Source organism: Calidris pugnax, unplaced genomic scaffold, assembly GCF_001431845.1.
Source record: "Calidris pugnax isolate Ruff unplaced genomic scaffold, ASM143184v1 scaffold19, whole genome shotgun sequence".
NCBI classification, from domain to species: domain Eukaryota; kingdom Metazoa; phylum Chordata; class Aves; order Charadriiformes; family Scolopacidae; genus Calidris; species Calidris pugnax.
In genome coordinates, this window is record NW_015090775.1 from 232503 (window position 1) to 253117 (window position 20615).

At 39.1% G+C, this 20615-nt stretch overlaps 1 protein-coding gene across 1 annotated transcript in view; it reads right to left on the reverse strand.

Moving 5' to 3' along the window:
- The window catches only part of MYO3A (myosin IIIA), a 122795-nt gene that overhangs the window by 13042 nt on the left and 89138 nt on the right, over positions 1-20615 (reverse strand). Inside the window, exons 21-30 of the mRNA XM_014945894.1 lie at positions 20266-20354; positions 19025-19154; positions 16618-16697; positions 15913-15990; positions 13895-14100; positions 10698-10809; positions 9041-9203; positions 5443-5566; positions 3059-4037; positions 1573-1711 (exon numbers count right to left, since the gene is read on the reverse strand). Coding sequence (XP_014801380.1) covers positions 1573-1711; positions 3059-4037; positions 5443-5566; positions 9041-9203; positions 10698-10809; positions 13895-14100; positions 15913-15990; positions 16618-16697; positions 19025-19154; positions 20266-20354 — 2100 coding nt within the window. The remainder of the gene's footprint in view (positions 1-1572; positions 1712-3058; positions 4038-5442; positions 5567-9040; positions 9204-10697; positions 10810-13894; positions 14101-15912; positions 15991-16617; positions 16698-19024; positions 19155-20265; positions 20355-20615) is intronic.

Sequence of the window (20615 nt, forward strand, 5' to 3'; positions counted from 1 at the left end):
CAGGAAGGCTCCTCCCTGGTTAACAGACAGTTGATTGCTCACCACATCCACCTGCTTCACTTTGGCATAACAGTCTGCAGCACGTTACCTGAAGTCTTTGTTACATGTAGTAATCTTACCACATTGCATACAGGAAGAAATGCTGATGACTGCTGTGCTGTAGGCAGCACAACCTAAACCAACTGAACACAGGCATATTTTTGGAGATAAAGGGAAGTGGCTTTAGTCACCACTTTAAGCAGGGCTGCATGCACAGGTGACAAACCCTGCCATCCTTTTGCCTCCTGTAATGTGAAGGGTAGACTGCTCCGTTTACACATAGCATGAACATACTGATACGCTTTCTCTTGGTTCACTTGTGTAAGTAATGAGACCTTTAACTGATAACACAGGGATTTGTGCGTTCCCTTTCCCTCTATCTACCTCTCTTCTCTAGCTTCTGTAGGAAAATGTGTAAGAACCAAGAGGTATTTTCCACAGCATGCATTTTTAATTCCTCAGGATAATCTTGTAAAAAAAAAAAATATTCATAGAGAACTCAGTACAAACCCATTAATGACAATCCCAAACATTGCTCTGTCTTTAATGAAAGATCATGGTGCTTAGTTTTCCATTTAACATTTGTTTTCTCTTCTCACATTGGTCTTGGAAACAGGCTGAACTGCATACCATGTGTTTTCTCACATTGGTCTTGGAAACAGGCTGAACTGCATAGATTATCTACCAGCAGCCAGTGTACACCTAGAGGTTTAGCTGAAGAGGACTGAGCAGCTCAGACAGCTCCCTGAGGACCTCTCTATAGGGCACAGATCTTCATCATCTGTTGCTCTGAATCCCACGTCTTCCACCTTTATTCTCCCAGTACTCCCCACTGCCACCTAACCTACTCCAAGCATGCTTCCATTTTGGGAACCCCCACTGACCACGTTAACTGGAATATAAATAACTTTGGAGTGTATTTTCAGAGGTAATGTCCTAAGTGTGTGAGTTAAATGGATGCCAATTATTTATAAAGCTTTCCTTGCAATTCTAAGGACATACCGACCAACATGGGTAGGAGTTACAGGTTTTGGTAGCCTCAGTGGCACTTGTGGATAGCTAAAACTTTTCTTAGCATATATGTGATAAACTTTGGTAAATTGTTGGACATAGTAGCCCAAAAATATATTTTTTTAAACCATGGTCCCATATCTTACCAGTAGCACACACAGTTGAGCAACATGTGAGTAGAAAAGAGCCAATGTGGATTTTTTACCAAATAAATGTATTCCTAGAGATGCTCTGTGTAGGTCTCACAATGATTCATTCACCAATTTTAAACAGCACCAAAACAAAATACCAAGAATATGGTAAACATGTAAATCCCAAACAGTGTTGGATATTTCTCTGGAAACTATGTTCCATACATGGACTGATATGGAGCTTAGTATTAAAATGTACAGCCTGTGTTATATGATAAGCTAGAGCCAACTCATCTACTGGTTCCCTGGCCTTTAAAACAAGACTACGAGTCATTTCTTGACAGTCCTGTTTACAAATGAAAATTCTGCTAACAGTAAGATTCACCATTACCTGACTGACAAACATGAGAAGAAAGTCGGCCATTAGCTTGCTTCTCTTTGGACAGCATCACGGGTCTCAGCTGATGTGATAATATCATTTCATTCAATTTTTGCTGCAATGCTAAGTAGTCTTCGGATAATTTTGATATCTGAAAAATATAACACAGGATTTTGCAATATTGTATGAATAAGTATACGTGTTCCAAGGTTATCAAAGGTAAAATAGTGGTGCAGAGAATGATGTAAAGGTATTGCTCCCTCTACTGCAGTTTAGAACCTTACCACATTTACCTCCCCATTCCCCTTAAAAAAGAAAAAAAAGGAATAAAAAGCGAAGAAAAGGAAGAAAAAAAAAGAAAAAAAAAAGAAGAAACAATAGAATAAGAAAAAAAAGGAAAAAAAGAATAAAAAAAGAAGGAAAAAATAAGAAAGAAGAAAAAAAAAGAAGAAAAAGAAGAGGAAACAAAAAGGCAAAAAAACAAAAAGAAGGAAAAGAAGACATGTAGGAAACAGAAAAAAAAAGGAATAAAAAGCGAAGAAAAGCAAGAAAAAAAAGTATAATAAAAAAGAAGAAACAATAGAATAAGAAAAAAAAGGAAAAAAAGAATAAAAAAAGAAGGAAAAAATAAGAAAGAAGAAAAAAAAAGAAGAAAAAGAAGAGGAAACAAAAAGGCAAAAAAACAAAAAGAAGGAAAAGAAGACATGTAGGAAACTCCACACTGCAGCCCAGTCCTGCAGCTACTTCATAGTGGTTCACACATGCGAGCAGACAGTGCCTTGCTGATGCAAACCAGCTTCTACAGCTCTAGGCATATTTCTCTGCATGTATGAGTCCCTGACATGGACACTGCAACTTTTAGCTTCATTTAGAGAGACATTTTGCCAGTTTATTGAATTAAGGACCTTGCCCGGTAAACGCAGATTTCAACAAACAAAGGCAAAGCTTCTGCACTTAATCTAAACCAGGCTAAAAGTAACATTTTTTTTTGTAAGAAAAAGAAGGAAGATATGTAGGAAACTCAACACTGCAGCCCAGTCCTGCAGCTACTTCATAGTGGTTCACACATGCGAGCAGACAGTGCCTTGCTGATGCAAACCAGCTTCTACAGCTCTAGGCATATTTCTCTGCATGTATGAGTCCCTGACATGGACACTGCAACTTTTAGCTTCATTTAGAGAGACATTTTGCCAGTTTATTGAATTAAGGACCTTGCCCGGTAAACGCAGATTTCAACAAACAAAGGCAAAGCTTCTGCACTTAATCTAAACCAGGCTAAAAGTAACATTTTTTTTTGCCAGTGCTCTGACTTTGTCTTTCCCTGCTTTCTGAAAAGGGTATTTTCTCTTGCAGCCCAAAATATGCATTTTTATAGAACACTCATTACAAAATCTCAGTCACAGTTTAAAGAGCGCCATGGAAGATGGTAAAATAACTTTGCTATGCAGTCATTGCTCAGAGTATGATGCTCAACATACACAGCTTATAAGGTTCTTACCTGCCGTGAAAAGGCTGCCAAATCACAAGCCTCTTTCTCCGAGTCTCCCTTCAGTGTCTTGGAGTCTTCAGCCTCCGTACTGGTGCTTTCCCTGTCTTTTGTTGTTTGGGGATCATTATGTTGAACATGTACTGCTTCTGTTGGCTCCTTTATACTTTTCTCTTGACTTTTGCAAGGTAGTTTCCCTTCTTTTCTGAGTTGTCCCCTCCTTCTGTAACCCCGGTAACTGCTCTGAATAACCACTGCTGCCTTCTCTTTGTCTTCTGAACCTTGTTTTTCTGCCTCAACTTGCTTCCTTGAGCCTCTTAGTGACTCTTTTCTTGTAATTCCTTTACATCCTGTAGACATCACTGCTTCATGTTTCAGGTGGTTTCCTTCCACATCCCTGTCAGTCCTGTGCTGGACCACAGCAGATTCTTGATTTTGCCCATTGGTGCTGAGGGTGCCTTGGTTACCTTGCTCTTGCTGGGGACCAGGTTCAGCTGTGATTTTGACAGAAGATCTCCCTGACGGTTCTTCTGAAGAGGCCTGTTCTTCACCTTCACCAACATGTTCTACTGCAGGGTTCTGCTCCACAGAAGCTCCCTCTCCTTCAGTGGATGTCTTCTGTTGCTCCTGGACGTTCCCTGTGTGACTGTACCCAGAGCACTTGCTGTCAGTAACAGCATCAGCTTCATCTTGAGTCTCCTCGTTTGCTGCTTCCTCCAGTGTATCATTTTGAGCTGGCTGCAGTTGTGCTTCAAGGAATTCCACAGCAGACAATTCTTCCTCTGCTATTTTTTTGCGCTGTTCCTCTATATTTTTACGGACTCTGTAGCCTCTGTAATGGCTCTGAACAATGACAGCTGCTTCTTCTTCTGTTTTAGGAAGGGCACTCTTCACTTCAGCTGGACTTTCCTCATTATCTTGAAGTTCTTCATCCTTTTCCTTTTTGCTAGTGGATGCTGCATTTTCATTTTGTTTCTTTCTCAGTGATTCCCTGAATGGAACAGAGTTTTGGGCAAAAATTATAGCTGAAGGAGATGAAGCATAGTGACAACTTTACAACTACCTTTGGCGGTGTTTGTGTACTAAATGCCACTTTGATATATTGCAACATGGGAAAGATTTAGTTCATGTAGCTGGAATTAAAGACAGCAAACAAATCTCTTTCTGATTATTATTATTTCTTAAAGTGAAAAGGGATATCCCTGTGACACTTTTCACAGAAAGGTGCTAGGGGGACAATCTAGGCTGCACGAGGGCTGATCAAACAGTAAAGAATTCATTAAAAGTCAACAAAAACATAAGGCAGAAACTTTTTAGTACCTCAAATATTTAAAAATACACACAATCCTAAATGTATTCAAGAAAGAAAACTTCCTCAAGTCACGCTAGGAATGCAAAAATAATTATCCTGGTTGCTAGGGGGACAATCTAGGCTGCACAAGGGCTGATCAAACAGTAAAGAATTCATTTAAAAGTCAACAAACACATAAGGCAGAAACTTTTTAGTACCTCAAATATTTAAAAATACACACAATCCTAAATGTATTCAAGAAAGAAAACTTCCTCAAGTCATGCTAGGAACGCAAAAATAATTATCCTGGGAATACGTTCCAGGTCAAATTTAAAAGACCGAGTCTCTAACCTGTCTTTGTTAGTGACTTAAAATGAGAACCGTTCCTTGCACCTATTTCTTGCTCGTCTGAGTTTTTTATCGCTAGGAATGCAAAAATAATTATCCTGGGAATAGGTTCCAGGTCAAATTTAAAAGACTGAGTCTCTAACCTGTCTTTGTTACCATCAATAAAACTTCAGTTCCAGGTGAAATCTGCCAACCTGTTCCTTCCCTCTGAAAGACTCTGGACTCCTTCACAGCTGTTTCCACCTCTCTAAACTAGTCTCCACCTTCTTAAATGCTATCACTTTTAAAAATGATGGTGATGAGCAAAATGCTACTAGTTCCATTTCAGAGACTGGGACTACAACCACATTGCAGAGATATTTTGATTGTGATTCACCTCACCTTTTAGCTGTTTGATCTGAGCAAGACTTAAAATGAGAACTGTTCCTTGCAGATAGACACCTATTTCTTGCTCGTCTGAGTTTTTTATGATGAGCTAGTTCCAAAAATAGACTAACCTACAGATTACATTAAAATTACAGGTAAACACAATATTGTTGATCTTTCCCCTAAATATGCCTTTATTCCCTGGCCCTAAAAATACGAGAAAATTGGCTACTAACATTAAAAACCTCCACATAAATGTGTATTACATCTGCATACATACCTAGAATAATCCTAATTTGCTCCACTTTTAGCTTACATTGCTGTTCTTCAGCAGTATAGTTACTGAAAAGGGACAAATCTGACTGACATAAGAGACAGAAAATAACACTACCTCCTCGTTTCGAAGATCTTCCTCTCCTTATATCCCCTGTAGTGAGACTGAATTGTTATTGCTGCTTTGTTTCTTGTCTCAGTTAGCTCTTTTCTCTTCTTCCTGAGTAAGTATCCTCTGGCAACTGATACAAATTGTAATATAAAACAACCTTAGGCAACAAGCAATGCGTGTCCCATACACTTCACAGAGTCAAATCATAACAGCATTAAACAAAAAAACGATAAGGAAATATGGATTGGGGTGGTTGTTATGATAATGTTTCATGTGAAATTATTCTCTTTCACAAAACTTTTTTGAGATTTCAGAAATCTGTACCCATTCTACATGAGGATACAAACAAGCTCTTTTTTTTGTATTTTATTTGACTAAAGAAAATGCAGGAAGATGCAGAATGAAGCAGAAGCATAGTGCTATAGAGGTGCCTCTAGAACAAGGGTACTTGCTACTTGTGCTTCGCAGGAGGCACAAGATCAATGTTCTGGTCTGAACCAGGATGAATAAAGACTCAAATACGGGTCTTCCCTGAGACGTGTAGGCACTGACTAGTCACTAGGGGCTTGATGCAGTTGCTGGCACGTTGGTATCTGGTGCCACCTGAAGTGCTCCAGGATAGCCAAGGCATCTGCATGGAGCTGGCACAAAGAACAAGACAGAGGTGACTTTCTGGAGAGAGGAAGTTGGGTATACCCACATGAAATAAAGCTGGAGGCCAAGCAGGAAAACCTAGGGCATCTCAAATGACACTAGATACCAACATGGGGGCAAATGAGCTGAGCTTTTGGTGGTTTTGGGTAAAATGTATCAAACTCTAAGTTCTGCTGGCTGTAAGAGGAGTTTAGACACCTGGGTCACTTTTACATGTCTTAATGAGAAACTGATTTGCATGCAGAATATTGCTTCAAAAATTCCTGAATTTGCAAATAGTTTCCTAATGGGAATTGGCACAGTCTCTACAATGCTATGATTTGGACAAGTCTGCAATTCCAGGGATTCAGCACAAATCTGCTAATTCTTGGCAAAATAAAAAGAACAGAGTGTTTTCTCAAAAGACTTCTGTTGAACTCCAACTCCAAATGCCGTAACAAGACGATGTGGATAGAGGACTCCGGTGATTTAAGTACCCTGAGGAGATGGTAGATATGGGAGCTCTTACTCAACTCTGCTGAGAGTGTTTTGCATCACAGGGGAAGGTCAAGCTCACTGAAGATTGGGAAGGGAGCATAGGCAGTCTATTCTAACACATTCATATGACTTGGTGCTAGGTTTTATTTGCTTTATAAAGCATTCCCTACTCATAATTCAGACCAGCTTGGGCTCCACTAGATGCAGTGGTTCAGTGTAAGAAGCACTGTATAAAAGGGACACAAACTACATCTTGATAATTGGTTATATGGTAAAGGAACCCAAATACTTATTGGAAGTGGCTTTTATACTACAGTCTGACAGGGCCTTAGAAAAGTGAAAATTGTAAAGCACTTGGGATAATTCTGGAGTTTCTTGAGCTTCTGAGCCAATCCTCATTCCATTTTCATATAAAAGCAACTCAACAGGAGTTATTTTGAAATAACTCAAGTTACATTGTCAGTAGACATGCCAATATAAGCTAAGTCTGGTCCTTTTAGACTTACTCTGGTTCACCACTGAAGTTTCCCAAGAACTTTATTATGAGATAGTAGCTGTCTAAGCTTTGTTTTCAAACTGGAAGAGGAGTTTTATATTAGCTTAGAAATAAATGAGGGGAAAAAAACCTGAGAGAGCTAAGTAAAAATGGACTTCCATTTTGTTGTGGTTTCTCATGCACTGAAAAAAATTGAAATGAAACTGCACATGGGACAGAGAAGGTGGACAAGAAGAAACATTGGGGAGATCAAGAAAGAGAGCAAAGTGGAAAATTCATACTTTCACATTTGCTAAATATCCAAATATAATTGACAACTTTCAGATGTGTAATTATTTTTGGCACATCACTGGATTTTATTCTGGTTTTAGATTGTTTTGTACACTGATGAAGTTCTACCGACTGCGGTGAAGTGCTCTTCAGTACACACTAACATTGGCTCAGCACAATTAACAGATGCATCTAACTGATTAAAACCAGCACTGGTGTCAGTATGTACTCATGAAGGTGTATCTGAGGTAGTTCAAATCTAGATAGCCTTTGTACTGGCAGCAATAGCTTGGATTTGGGGTTACCATCTTTGTAATTACTGAAAGTGGTGCGCAGATTTGTGCCAGCTGTTTTCAGACCCATGCCTCTCTAGTTGTCCTGCTGCTGATTTCAGAGCTGCCTAGACTGCATCTGGCTTGGGGACATCCCTGCAGGGATGGGGCAGACAGAAATATAGGGAGTAAAAAGGGATGTCACATAGCATACGTCTGGGCCCAAGGTGGTTGCTGCTGCAGAAAAGGAGGAATATTTTGCTAGGTTGGATTGGGAGATGGCAACAAAGAACCTGAGACATGACTGAAATTACAGGCTGTAGTCTTCTCCAACATAGCCTGTTGCTAATAGAACAGCACACACACACACACATTGTAGGGAGACAGTATCATATGGGGCTTCTACGATATCAGCTGTAATACTTAAGACATATCAGACTAGGAGCGAAAAGGCTTGCTATAGCATTTAACCAGCCCACTTCACAGCTGTGGAAAGTGCCCCTAAGCCACTCTGAGGTACAGGTAATAGAACACATCGACCATTTCAAGCACTGTATATAGATACCTAATAGATAAATTATACCTCAGAATGAGCATAGCAAATAAGTGTAGCTAGGTAATAGCAAATAATCTGGATCAACATATTGTGTATGGATAGCACATTAAAAGCCACAAAAGCAAACAATTCTTACTTGCTTGAAGTCTAATAATATATTCTTCCACTTTTTTATTATGTTTTGCATTTGCATATTCTTTACGAGCAACAAAACCCCTGTAAGCTGAAAAGAGATGTCAAAAATTAAATAATCCATTAGGTAAACAAAAGGCTGTAAAAAAAAAAAAAACTCTGGAAGAAATTACAGAACTCCATTAAAATATTCATAAGTATTTTGCAGGCTTTATCTTTCAAAAAAAATGGCAAACAAGCACAAGAAGTAAATCTATATAAAAGCTAACGTTTTCTGGTGAGTAAAGTTATTATGAATGAAATTAATAGAAAATACAAGAGAATCAGGATGTAAAATAAGATGATGTTTTAAATGCATTAAAAATTTCAGTTGATGTCTCCAGCAATAGCGTAATTGGTCTTGTTATCTAGGATGGTTAATACATTTTATTTTCATTATTATATTATACAACCTCGTCAGAGCATGCCAGAATATTATTAATAACAGTATCATCTGTGCAATCACATCCTTCCATTGTTAAAATTGCCTTTTAAATGTAACATTGATAAATGTAACTTCAGTAAAGAGATTATCTTAATCTGGTTAAAATAAATTTTTCTTCATAAGAATAGATATGACCAAGTGTATAGTATTTTGTCAAATATAACAGCAGGAAAACAGCATCCACATCCAGCATGCATACTCATTTATCAACTGTACACACGCACTAGCTTTAAATAAAATGTTAAATACTTTCAAGTTAATACCTGATTGTATTTTAATAGCACTTTTTTCCCTTTGTTCCTTTATCTTTTTGTATCTCCTTGAACCCAGCCACCCTCTGACATAAGCTTGAATCAAAATAATCATGTCAACTGTCTCCTTCCGCATTAAATTTAGCTGCTCCACATGGTAGTATTTGAGAAATACCTTGAAAAGAGTAAGAAGACAGGTGAAAGTTTAAGTTACCCTCCAAGGCCCTGTGTTTATCAAATCCATTCAACATCAATAAGAGTTACAAGTTGGTTCCAAATGATGAACAGGCTCTTTAGCTGTATTACCTAAAGGATCATTCTTCTCAAAGACAGCACTTTGTCTGGGGTATTAGTTTACTTTACTCTCCTTCAATATCTTTTGCCAGCCCCTGCTTGCTTATGCTTTCATGGGAAGATGTTTTAAAGTCCCAGTGCAAAACTTCAGCCTGTACCTATAAATCTGTTTTCAAAACTATGAGGCTGTCAGTTTTGCTAGTCTCACAAATCTGATGTATTTTACATAAACGCGATCCAAATTTGGAACCTTCAACCCCTTTGCTTTCCAATTTTAAATCTAAGGCATTGTTTATTTACTAAATTGCTTTTATCAAACATGAAACTCATATAACCCCTGAAAAACTAGTCCAGCGCAAGGGATACAGACACATTCCTGGTGTATATTAGGATAAAATAAAGTATGTAGAAATAGCTTGTGCAATTAAGACAATAATTATGCTTATTTTGCAGAATTTCCCCAATCTTTGATCACTTGTTGGTACAGGTTAACACTAATCAAATTAAACGTAAACTACAGATCTCACATCTCAAGATATGCCTCCTTTGGCTTTATGTTGTCCATTATTAGCCTTACTAAGACAGCGGGGGGACATGAAGACAGAGGAGGAGGTAGCTCCAGGCCTTTTGTCCCACCTATCCAGGAAGCTGTCTCAGAAGAAGAACAGCTGTTTCTTCTACACTGAGGTGATTTCAAATAGTTTAGGATCCTTCTCTCTCTCTATCCATATCCTTCCTGGGCACTTCTGTTACATTAGCAAACAGAGATTTGGTGCAGTAGTTGCCCGATGCTTCTTTTCTCTGGCAGACCCCCTGAGATCTGTCAGTGGAGGGTGGGTGGGTGTCCCTCTCTGGCACACCAGGGAGACTAGTGAGCTAGAACCAAAAGCAAGAGTATGGGAACAAATGTGTTTCTTTTATACTAAAGTCTTCACCCCACTTCACGTATATGGGATCATCTTGCCGTCTCTTCCCCCAGAGCTCAGCAAAATGCCACAGAGGCCTCTGGCTGGAAAGCCAAAGCCTTTTCCTCTCCCTCTGTGAGTCCCATTGCTTCAGGGAAGAAGTATAACTTCTTTTCCTTAAGAAAGCTTGGACTAAGCTCACTGGGATCCTTACTATCACATTTTTTGAAAGAAAATGCAAGCAGTGTTGTTGTCACATACTGCTTTGCACTGCGGCCTCACTAAATTTTAACACTTCACAGGGTCAGGATTTCAGCCAGATATCAGGGAACAGTACCCAGGAAAGGGTGGGTTTTTTAAACCAATAGAGACCAAGAGCTACCACAACCAAATGGGTGAGAAAAAAATTTGCTTAGTAAGTTAACAGTGACATACTGCAATAATGCAGATACAGTATATTTAAAAATTACTTTAGTTTTTCCAAGAACCCAGTTGTCAAGGCGGGCTTTTTCCAAGATGGCAGCACAGGTTTCCGGGCTGACTGGAGGATCATCATTTGTTTTGTAACAGATGAGGTAATACCTAAAGACAAATATATGATTCTTTATTCCATTAACAGTGAGCAGTAGATGCAAATACATTTAAACCATTGATTTAAATAATAAAAGCAGTTGCATAGAAGAAAACATAGCACTGAAAAAAACAAAACAGCGTATGAAAGAAATTGCTGTGATTTATATGCAGTACTGAGAAACTCAATCAAAAGTGGATGAGTGACACATTGTGCACCCTGGAGGGTTGTTTAATTCTATATCAACATCAGAAAGCTTTTTAAAAGTGTGCAACTCAAGTAGAGTTGTGCACCAGTTCTTTACTGCTTTGATTCTCTGCATTCCATGAAAATGATTTCAGTGGCAAAATAAAAATATTTTTAAAGCTTTTCTGCATAAATTAACTTATTTCATATCTAGAAATGTCATGAAAATTTCGTATCTTATCTCACATACTAGATCATCTACCTTTGAGATAGTTAACATGATGTGAGATGGATCCCAGCTCCTGTTACCTCATTGGATTCAGCTTTGCAGATTCTTTTGGAACATATACGTGCTGTTATGACATATCGTATGTAAGCATTTAATCTGACAAACTCATTAGAACTAATTCTGACTGGAAAAAAAGAGGTCAGGATACTCATGCATAAAAATTACCTGTAACACACCAGCTCAGCTGCTGGGTAGGAAAGTTCTTGTGTGTTCTAGGGCTTTCCAAAATGCTCCATAACAAAATGAATCATACCTATTTTTTTCTTTTTTTTTAAATTCAGGACAATTACATGAATTATATGTGCTTCCTGACAGTACATTCTGATTTTTTCTTTGAATTATGTGTCCTTCCTGACAGTACATTCTGATTTTTTCTTGTTATTCAGCCTTTATACACAAAGTTTGGGTTGTACCAGCTTTAAATAATGGTAACAATTTCCTCATGGAATATTAAAAAAAGAGACAATGTCAATTCCTGCATTATCACCAATTCCTACCAGTCCTTTTTTTTTTTTTTAAACTACACAATGAATTGGCTTATTTTTATTCTAACAAAATAATTTTGCTGCTATCCTAGGTCTACCTGTAATTCTAAACTATTAAAAAAAAAAAAAAGACAAGGACGCAGATACTTAAAAAAACCCCTTTTTGTTTAGGGCCATATCCTCAGTGCTGGAGATCTGCACAGTCTCACTGCAATCAGGGGCATGCTCTCTGGAGACCTACTCCGTTTTGTTCACCGCTTTCCTCTCTTTTACCTGAACAGTAAAATTTTTTTCATAAAAAGCATGACCAAAAGCCTCAGCACATCTTAGTGCAGTGCTAACTGCCTTTGCCCATGCTCTTCCAAAACAGTAATAGTGTTGCTTGCTTCTTCCCAGTTTTGATCTCCATTCCATAAATGTTATTCAGCCTTTATACACAAAGTTTGGGTTGTACCAGCTTTAAATAATGGTAACAATTTCCTCATGGAATATTAAAAAAAGAGACAATGTCAATTCCTGCATTATCACCAATTCCTACCAGTCCTTTTTTTTTTTTTTAAACTACACAATGAATTGGCTTATTTTTATTCTAACAAAATAATTTTGCTGCTATCCTAGGTCTACCTGTAATTCTAAACTATTAAAAAAAAAAGACAAGGACACAGATACTTAAAAAAAAACCCTTTTTGTTTAGGGCCATATCCTCAGTGCTGGAGATCTGCACAGTCTCACTGCAATCAGGGGCATGCTCTCTGGAGACCTACTCCGTTTTGTTCACCGCTTTCCTCTCTTTTACCTGAACAGTAAAATTTTTTTCATAAAAAGCATGACCAAAAGCCTCAGCACATCTTAGTGCAGTGCTAACTGCCTTTGCCCATGCTCTTCCAAAACAGTAATAGTGTTGCTTGCTTCTTCCCAGTTTTGATCTCCATTCCATAAACCTTAGTTCTGATTTGGCTTATTTTTATTCTAACAAAATAATTTTGCTGCTATCCTAGGTCTACCTGTAATTCTAAACTATTAAAAAAAAAAGACAAGGACACAGATACTTAAAAAAAAACCCTTTTTGTTTAGGGCCATATCCTCAGTGCTGGAGATCTGCACAGTCTCACTGCAATCAGGGGCATGCTCTCTGGAGACCTACTCCGTTTTGTTCACCGCTTTCCTCTCTTTTACCTGAACAGTAAAATTTTTTTCATAAAAAGCATGACCAAAAGCCTCAGCGCATCTTGGTGCAGTGCTGACTACCTTTGCCCATGCTCTTCCAAAACAGTAATAGTGTTGCTTGCTTCTTCCCAGTTTTGATCTCCATTCCATAAACCTTAGTTCTGATTGAGCAAACACTCAGGGTCTTTATTTGTAAGAGAGAAGTATAGATTTAGTGCTCAGGATTAATTTTTGGGGGCAGAGGAAGAAGAGATTGTTAAAGGGATTATAAAACCATAGTGAGTTCTTTACCCTTAGCAAGTTACAAATACTTAGAAACTATACACAAAATTATGCACTTAATGAACTTTTCAGCCCTAGATCAGCAATACCAAATTATCATCCACCCTGCACAAGCAGAAGATGCACAGTGCTGAACGTCAGAACTATAAAACCGTAGCGAGTTCTTTACTCTTAGCAAGTTACAAATACTTAGAAATTGTACTTTAAACAAAATTATGCACTTAATGAACTTTTCAGCCCTAGATCAGCAATACCAAATTATCATCCACCCTGCACAAGCAGAAGATGCACAGTGCTGAACGTCAGGAGCTAGAGAAACTGTCGTGCTCCTTGGATGCTATTGCTCCAATTTCTCAGCTTTAATTTGAAGCATTACATTTCTAAATTGCAAGTCTTTGAAGAAAACTTGCAAATTATAAGCAAGACAATTTTTACCCAAATGTGCAGGGAGCCTGAAACAATCACCCTGAGATGCATCATATTTCCCTACCAATGCAAAATGGGTCACTAATCTTGAGCCTGAACTACCCTTTGTCATCCAATCTGTAATCTTCTTTGTCACATGCAATGTCTTTGCCTTTAAAATGTCTTTTTTATTTAAAGACCATACTAAAGGCACTGCTGATGCTTAGCAAACACTGGACAGCAACGATAGGAGAAAAAAAGGCTTCTTCACATCAGTGTTACCGTTTTATGAAGTTAGCGAACAGTATACGGTGTGAATAACCCTGTCTTCGAATCCTTGCTGTCTCCAGAATTCCTGTGTACCGCAGCTGAACCAACACTTTTTCTTTATCAAACTTGTTTGCCTGCCGGTCGTTGTTTGGCTTGATGCACCTGACAAAATGAGGCTGGCCGACGACCATTTTGGATAACAAATCCATCAGAGAATACTGCAAGAAAGAAACAAGATCTCTGCCACTAGGATACGTATAAAACTTGTATATAGGTCCACGTGTAGCTGAAATTTTATTTCATATGATCAGAATTACATCCAAACCCCATTTACAGTTCAGTAAGCTTGTACTTTAATGGAGTAAATGATAAGATCTCTAAGTTACTAGCATATACTACTTGAGAGAAACACTGACTCCAAATGGATGCACCAAATTCCACCCAGAACATTCTCAAGAACTGCCATAATGTCTAACATATGATAGAAACTCTCCTTATACGTAGTTGCTTCTCTTGGAGCCTTGTTAGGTATCTACAGCCCACTTTTTCTTTTCCCTGTTGTCACCTATTTGAAGATCCTTATTCACCCAGAGATTAAATATCTGTCTGCAGATGGGAAACAGGAGAGCAGCAAGCCAGTAAATATTGCCATCCCTTCATTAGACTCGGGGAAACTAAGGCCACCCTAGAAGAGGGGCTGCTTACACTGCTCTGATCTAGCACATCCTGTTCATTGTATAGGCTGATGGTGATACTTCAGCTGCCCTCCCAAGAGGAAACCTTTGAGGAGGGCAAAACTAGAAGTAAACAACATCACAATTCCCAACTTGCACTTTTCCCACCTCACCAGGGTACCAGGCCAGCAGAGGGGGTTGAGTTTGCAGCTCCCCAAGCCAATTGAGGTCAATCTGGCTGTAAACAGCTTTGACTGGTGTTTTGTAAAATTGCTTCATGGGAGGATCTTATTAAAACACAAATGAAGGGGCTCATTCCTCAAGATTCAACCTGACTCAGCAGAAAGAGGCAGCCAGGAGGTAATGCAGTTCAGCAGTAGGTTGGATACATGAAGCTAGTGTAGAACGTCAAAAGCCATATGTTTCCTATTAAAATGTGCAATTCCATTCTGGACAGACGCTGCACCATGCAGCAAAGTGCTTAATTAGCTTCATCACTAGTGTGCCAATCGAAGACAAACAAGTAGGACACGCTAATGGATAATTTTTTTTTCCACTCAGTCTGAGGTGGCAGATGCTTTTCTCAATCACCCATAGATTTCTGAGTATCAGTAAACCAGTGGGGCTGAAGGTGAATCTTTGTTTAAGAGCGTTAGCTACCATGACCTTAGCACAGACTTCCACTACAGAAAATAATAACAGAAAAGTGTAAATATAATTAACTCATATGCAGACTCTGATACTAGATGTGCTGGTAATGCTCTGAAAAACAGACATTAGATTTGAATGAAATTCAGTAATTTTTTCCATCTAGAACTTAAAAGTACCATGCAGCTTTGGACCACCATGATACCTTAGGCTGAAATTGTCCTTCGCAGTCCACAAAGCTATGCAATTGTCTCTACCAAACAGAGGCCTTGCTTCTTACTCTCTGTCATAGAATGAACTGAGGACAGCCTCTGAGCAGTGATTATTAAGGTCTTTCTATGGATCTCCTGCTTCAAATTAACTTTGCCCTCTTGCTTCTTAAACTCCTAAAGAAATGCTATACCATTAATGTCCAGCCGCCCTCCCTTTTTTCCTTGGTGGAAAAACAAGCAAGTGAAGGATTAATACTGATCACCATACACCATCATGACAGAAATGTGGCTGTGTGATCAAGTACAATTAAAGATGAAACATCACAATCTATCTCCACTAGATATTTGTGCTGCACAGACTGCTGCACCATATACACAGTTCACAAACTCCAAATGGATCAATGTGGACTCTAAGTCAACAGGTGCATTTCAAAAGGTGAGAGAATAAACATTTGTTCTACTCTAGAAAAATTTATTAAAAGATCTGATATCTTACCCTAAAGTAAGAAGCAACTGTCTGTGTTTTCATGCTGGTTGTCTCTCTTGGATGATGTCCAGTATCTCCTGCTTCATTCTATAAGATGAAGAAAGAAAATCACAATTTTTATCTCTGTTGAGCATGTCATGCCCTTTCCAATGCCACAACAAAGCACCCCTCAGAGAACATCATTAATTTAAAAAAAAAAGTATTCTAAACAGAAAAAGTTACAGCATGATCACGAGCACAAACCAGTTACACCAGTACATTACATTACTTTGCTATGCAATACACAAACGTTCACACACAGAGGACACAATTTGATAACAGAGCATCTAAATAACTGCCACAAATAACCTGACAACGTCTGAGGTCCTGATTGTTATTTCACTGAAATTTTGGAAGTTCTCTCAGGAACTTGACTATACTCCACACCAATATTTAAATTTATCTTTTTTGCTACAATACAGCTAGGAAATAATATTTTTTCCCCTGAAGTTGTTACAAAACTATAGCCAGAAAGAAGGGAAATGTTAGGTTTTTACCTCACGGAAGGAATATGAATTGCACAACACAAAGATATCCAGCTAAACAGAAAAGAAAATAGGAGAGGGAGAAAAACCAAGGAAGGGGTTACTTGCTTACTTTTAGTACCAGTAACAGTATTGCCTTTCTAGTTTAAATTAGGGTTCAATGCAGAATCACAAAAGCAGTTTTTCTTACCTTTGTATGACTAATTGATTTCTGAGGGGTCCACATTTGGTAGCTGATTGTAGTTTTGCTTTTAGTGTGTGCCAGGTTACCTATGGGAAGATGAAAGAAAGCAACCTACCAAAATGCTTGCATCTCATCTAAACTAAAAACTGTGCTTAACCACCTTATTTGTGCCCCCAGTGTAACCATATGACTATAAAGTTCGTTGACTTTTCGGAGTATGTCCTCATTTCCCCCTTCACCCTTGGGATGGAACAAGCTCTAAAGAAGTTGCATGAAGGTGGAACATGGGCTGAATTTTCTTCCTTCAGCACTTATGTCACCTACTAGAGCAAAAAAATAAACAAACAGACTGCTGCAGGAGGTAAGAAAGATATACTTTGGAGCATCTGTGTGGTGTTACCCTAAGGATGTTGTTCTACTATTCTAGTTTTAAGGCTACTTAAAAGTGCTTCTCTGCCCCTGAGGGCAAGTGACACGGCATGACTCAAGTCTATACAGCTGAACTCTATATTTCGCTACTCTTTTAATCTGATAAAAAAAAGGTTCTATCTTTCCACAGAGCTTGTTGGAAACTATCGCTTTCTCTTTGAAGTGTGCCTGGGTATTTCGGGGATGCTGCTAGCTGTCATGGTCCAAAACTACACCACAGAGGGACACTAACAGTTAATCAGAATGGGCAATGCTGTGGGAGTGTTTCAGCTACTCTTCACTGGCCCGGTTTGGTTTACTAGCATAGGCATAGTCTTAAGACTTCTAACCTTGGAAATCTTAATCAAGTAATACCTTTATTATGATAACTTGAAGGACTAGGTGCATTGGAGCGTTTTACACAGACAGTGGTCTTCTAAAGGAATAATGAAAATTCTGCTTAGTTTTCCATCATGTCACTCTATGTCGATAAACCCCAACCATTGCTGCACGCTGCCATTGCTTCTGCTAATAACCTAACACCTCTGGAATCTCACTCTCCACTGGGAGAGCCTGTAATCTCTCTGTGCTTGGCTACTATCAGTAAGAAGTGGATAAGAGCTGGATAAACAGACAAAACTATACAGCATGCTGAGCTAACGCGTCACGTATTACGTGATGGTATCAAGTGCTAAACCTCCCTTGGGCTTAGCTGAATATCACAGAGTGGGAAGGAGAGAGGATTCCTCACACCTAACTTCAGCTATCTGAAAGTGAGGTATTTACAGGATCACTGCTGTATTCAGTGGAGAAAGGCACCTTCAGAGCAGATTTATCCCATCCTAAGAGAAACACCTGAGACACGCAAGATGGGTTGGGCTCTGGGTAAACCTCTATATTTTCACTGATTCTAGATGAATAATGTAGATCTGAAATCTAACTTCTATTTGGCTATAGCAGGATGGTTTGGGTCAGCACACAGTGTTTCATAATATTTAACAAGATCAGTTCTAGGACTATTTGGGCCCGGACTTTGGCTCTACAGAGATTATAGCTTAGTATTTTAGCAGATATCAACAAGTCAAAAAGTTCAGGCAAGGAATTGAGCTCAGTATTTTCCCAGGAACTCTGACTTAAAATAGACCTTCAAGACCAAATTTTGCATTCCACCAGCAAAGTTCCCTTTGTGAAGAATAGGAGCCTTGCCAAAACCTCAGTTTCTGTAAGCTACGATAACATTTTAGAGTAATTTCCATTAGGCTCTTCCAATTTAACTTTTCTGTTCTACTACATGTACATCTCCCATGTAGTTGTAGAAGGAAGTAAAGTTGTGAAGTACTTACTGTATGGCATCAATGCCATCACACAGGGAGTAATACAACAGCAGCAAACTGTAAAGAGACTTATTCATTATCCTAAAATGGCAAGCAGGACACTATGCAAGGACCTGCTTCAACTAAGGTGCAATTTAGGAGTAATTTCTGTAGAGCCAGTCATGTTCCTCTACCCCAACTTATGAACTCCCCGAAGAAGGGCTCACTACTGGACTAAAAGATAGGACTAAAAGATAAGGGAAATAGAGGAGTGCCTGCTCACTCGTTGCAGCAGATATTAGGAGCCACAACCTTGGTTCTCTACTACTTTAGAGAAAAAATGCACTGAGACAAAACAGGCAATTTATATATGCCCTGTCCAAAAAAGGCCAGTGACTTACCCGATCCTTTCTGTTCAGTCCTCAACTCAAGGGATGTACTCCACTCCCTGTCTTGCTCCCCTACCCTGAAGAGAGGACCCTGAAAGAAGCCTCTACCACTTGCTTGGCACTTGACCAGACCAATCCCTCCCCTGCAGCTTGAGATGGCTGGGGCTCCATTCTGTATAGATTCTAGGGTTGGAAAGTTAAGCCACAAAGTGTATAATGTCATCAACAAATGGTCATATGAAACCTAGCAGTGGTCATCACGAAGGCTAAAGAAGAGTAAGAAGGTTACCACAACAGCAATACCTGTTTTTGTAAGAGGATGGGTTACCAGCTGTCGCGTCAGATTGTTTTCAGATGATCGCAGTAGCAGCACAATATCAGCCGGAAGAGTATCTCTATTTTTGGCTAGGAATCCACTTGCGTTATATAGAACCTGTTTAAAGAGTGCATTTATGCATCTTCTGGGCTTTTGAAAAGTAATTATAAATTTAAGCAGTCTGGCATCTGGCTTTTAACATATCAAGATACACAAATAGTTCTTCAGCTATCAATTCCACAGTAAGTAGGACTACGGGTAACGGACTTGCATCACAGCAATAAAGATATGTTAGACAGCAGGAGAAACTTCCTAATGAAAAAGTTTGTTGAACACTGGAAAGGGCTGATGGGGCACTAGTGGAATCCCCATCTTCAGTGGCCGATATCAGGAATGGTACAGGAAGAGCTGGCTCTCCATTCCTCAGCAGTGAGATACGCTATGCTGGTGAAGTGTAATTCAGCTGGAGATGAGGTGCAGAGGAGTTATTGCAGGCCTTCTGTAGCTGGCTGTTTGATGCAAGAGGCAAATTATCTTCCATGAACTGATGGGCAGTATGTTCCCTCTTTACAGGGAACTCCAGCACTGCACAGACCCAACATAGCTTCCTCTGTGAGACAGCAATGCCCACTCCATACCCCTTGAGAAGAGCTCAAAAGGATATGGGAGCTCCACCTTTCACAAGGCAAGGTTCAGGGGACCAGGGGCATCTTGCCGCGGTGCGTCAGCGACTGCTCCTAAGTTTGAAAGGCATGTGCAGCAAGTCACCTTGTACAGGAGGGCAAGATGCTGCTCATCAAATGAAGCAGAAAGCAGGGCCTGCACTATCTGTCTGTCTGATGACAAAGTACAGAACTGAGAAGTGAGGTTGATGGGGTGTAGGAGGTGGTAGAAAGAATGGAGCTGGATCCTGATTTGAAGCATGATACAGGGCTTTGAGGAACTAAGGGGAAGAGCACTGAGTTGCACTACATAATGGTTATTTTCTGGTTCTTCTATAATAATCATTTACCTGGTGACATTTAAGAAAAATACACTCCTTGTATTGCTGCTTTTTTTTTTATGAGGGAAAACAATTTTTCAATTTACTTTTGATGTGTAAGGCACTGCCAACTTTTCCATGTCAGCCTGAATAGATGAAGGTTGAGAACCAACTCGGCTGACCTCTTCTGTTTCCTTCTAGCCTTAACATTCCACAATTCCCAACTGATATCATTAGGTCTCTTACCTTTCCTGCATAATGATAAATCCCAAAGGTTAGATCTACTCTTTTGGGTCTCCAAAAATATTTTGACTTCAAATTATCTTCAAATTTTTCTGAAAGGAAACACATAGCTTATCTTACCGGAGTTACTGTACAATAATTGTATTCTGAAGCTGGATCCCTCTAAGGATATTGCCTGAGTTCTCAGAAAACACAGAGGCACAAAACAGACCCCGATATTTTTAAGGACAAATATACCATAATGGTCTTGCAAGAAAAGGCACTGCATAGAGAATATGGGATCTCTTGGTTCACTTACTTACTTTGTACCAATTTTTTTCTCTGTGACCTCAGAAAATTACTTGCCTTTCTAA